The 2,102-nt window shown below is 52.0% G+C and overlaps 1 protein-coding gene across 1 annotated transcript; it reads left to right on the top strand.

Annotated features, from left to right (window-relative positions):
* Window positions 1–2: 2 nt before the first annotated feature.
* On the top strand, window positions 3–1,894 carry LOC114066887 (alcohol dehydrogenase 1-like; the record flags this gene model as incomplete). Its single annotated transcript, XM_027901940.1, has 4 exons — window positions 3–245; window positions 513–648; window positions 982–1,120; window positions 1,661–1,894. Coding segments are annotated over 4 exons (543 nt in total), but the record flags the coding sequence as incomplete, so codon positions are not given.
* Window positions 1,895–2,102: the final 208 nt, after the last annotated feature.

Here is a 2,102-nt window from a genome sequence, read left to right as displayed (position 1 = left end):
CCTGTGCCATCTTCGGCCTCGGAGGAGTTGGCCTCTCTGTCGTCATGGGCTGCAAGGCAGCTGGAGCTTCCCGCATCATTGCCGTGGATATCAACAAGGACAAGTTTGCCAAGGCCAAGGAGCTGGGAGCCACCGACTGCATCAGCCCTCATGACTACAAGAAGCCCATCCAGGAGGTGCTCACTGAGATGACAGGACAGGGTGTGGACTACTCCTTTGAGGCCATTGGCTATGCAGAAACCATGGTAGGTGGCCTTTCAGCATGTGTCTTCCCTCTCAGATCACTCCCAGGCTGCCATCAGGGAAAATTCACCCAGGTGGGAAGTTCCTTGCCTGCTGCCTGCACTGCTGGGCACACCTTTGTGAGAGAAAGGAAAGTACAGGTCCGTGAAAGAGGCCCTGAGCTCTCCATGTCTCCTGCACAAGGGAGGATGTGTTTTCAGATTACCAGGGAGAGCCAGACCTGACCAACTCACCAGTGCTTTCTTTAACTCACCTCCCTGTCCCATCAGATTGCTGCCCTGGCTTCCTGCAATATGAGCACTGGCGTTTTTGTGATGATTGGGGAAGTGGATTCCGGTTCAAAGATTTCCGTCGATCCTACGCTTCTGCTAACTGGGCGTACATGGAAGGGGTCAGTGCTTGGAGGTATGAAACTAAAGAAAACATTTTAGAAATTTCAGCTTTTCCTGTCATGGCAGCTTACAAGGCATACTAAAAGGGGGTTTTCAAGAAAAAGTGAACTAAAGAGGAGCATTTCCACTGCATTAAACATTAGCATTAAATATGCTAATAAACCTGTAACTGATTCATCAAGTACAACACACACAACTGTCTCCACTATCCAACTTCTCCCACAGAGAAGAGAATATCTCACAAGCACCGGTACTGGTCCCTCACTCCTGACCCTCACAGTAACACTCCATTCCCAAAACGGCATTTCTCCCATTAGTCACTGAAGCTCTTTCCTCTTGTTTCTAGGCTGGAAGATAAGAGATTCTATCCCCAAATTAGTTTCCAGCTATTTGGAGAAGAAATTCAATTCAGACTTGCTGATCACGCACACGCTGCCCTTCGCTAAAGTGAACGAGGGATTTGAGTTGTTACGTGCAGGAAAAAGGTGAGACCCTCACTAGCAGGAGCGAGGCACAGCAAACACCACCTCCTCCTCAAAGTCAAACAGCCCAAATGCTCTGGCAGGCAGAACATGCAACACTGTCTTCTCAAAAATCACCTGAGCCTTTTGAGGAAGCAGGGCCTGGAGCCAAGTGTGGGGACAATCCTGCTCGTGGTTCAGCTCAACAGAGATCCTGCAGGCCCAGCACTGAGGCAGCATAGACACCCAGATATAACTCCATTATGTCAGGGACTGTTGGAAAGAACAGGACTGACAGTCAGAAGGAAGGGCCATCCTTAGAAACAACAGCAAAAAGCCAGAGGAGGGAGGAATGTGTCTTACAGCAGCAACACCAGAGCTTTGGGGAGGGAAAAAGGGCCGCATCACGCTTGCCCTACTGCTGCATGTCTCCTGCAGCTAAGTTAGGAAGAGGCTGGAGGGAAAGAAGGCAGCCGGTCCCCAGGCACACCTGCCTGCCCCTCTGCCTGCTTCTGAACCGCAGCAACCTCTAAACCCTCCCTTCCCTTCCCTTCCACTATTCAGTATTCGCACCGTCCTGCTCTTCTGAGGGACACAGCCATGGAAAGCTGAGAGGAAGGACCAGCCCAGCAGATGCTCTCCTGGCCCACGCCCTTCTCAACCAGCCCCTCGCCTTGTGGGGCACAAGGACACAAGAAGAAGGAACTCGCCTATGCTGGTCTTGCTGCTGCTCTTCCTGTGCCCAGACAAGACCCAGAAGGATCCCTCTTCTGAGAAAACACTTTTACCAATAAAGGGTTTCAGTCAAACTCGTCCCATGCAGTGCACTCAATCAACAGAGGTCCTACGGGGCAGGAGGAGCTCCTTCTCATCCCACACGCCCTTCCACCACAGCCCTGGTCTCAGCAGTGAGCTACTGCCTTTGCCCCTCCACTGCCACTGCCTCCCACCTTCACCCACCTCAGACAGCTCTGTCCCCATCTCAGCTGGGTGAATGCTGCAGCCT

The sequence above is a fragment of the Empidonax traillii genome, unplaced genomic scaffold, assembly GCF_003031625.1.
Source record: "Empidonax traillii isolate 1590-97213 ecotype Southwest subspecies unplaced genomic scaffold, ASM303162v1 scaffold824:size280585, whole genome shotgun sequence".
NCBI lineage: Eukaryota > Metazoa > Chordata > Aves > Passeriformes > Tyrannidae > Empidonax > Empidonax traillii.
The sequence above is the reverse complement of the archived record's forward strand: the minus strand, read 5'-3'. Positions and strand labels throughout refer to the sequence as shown.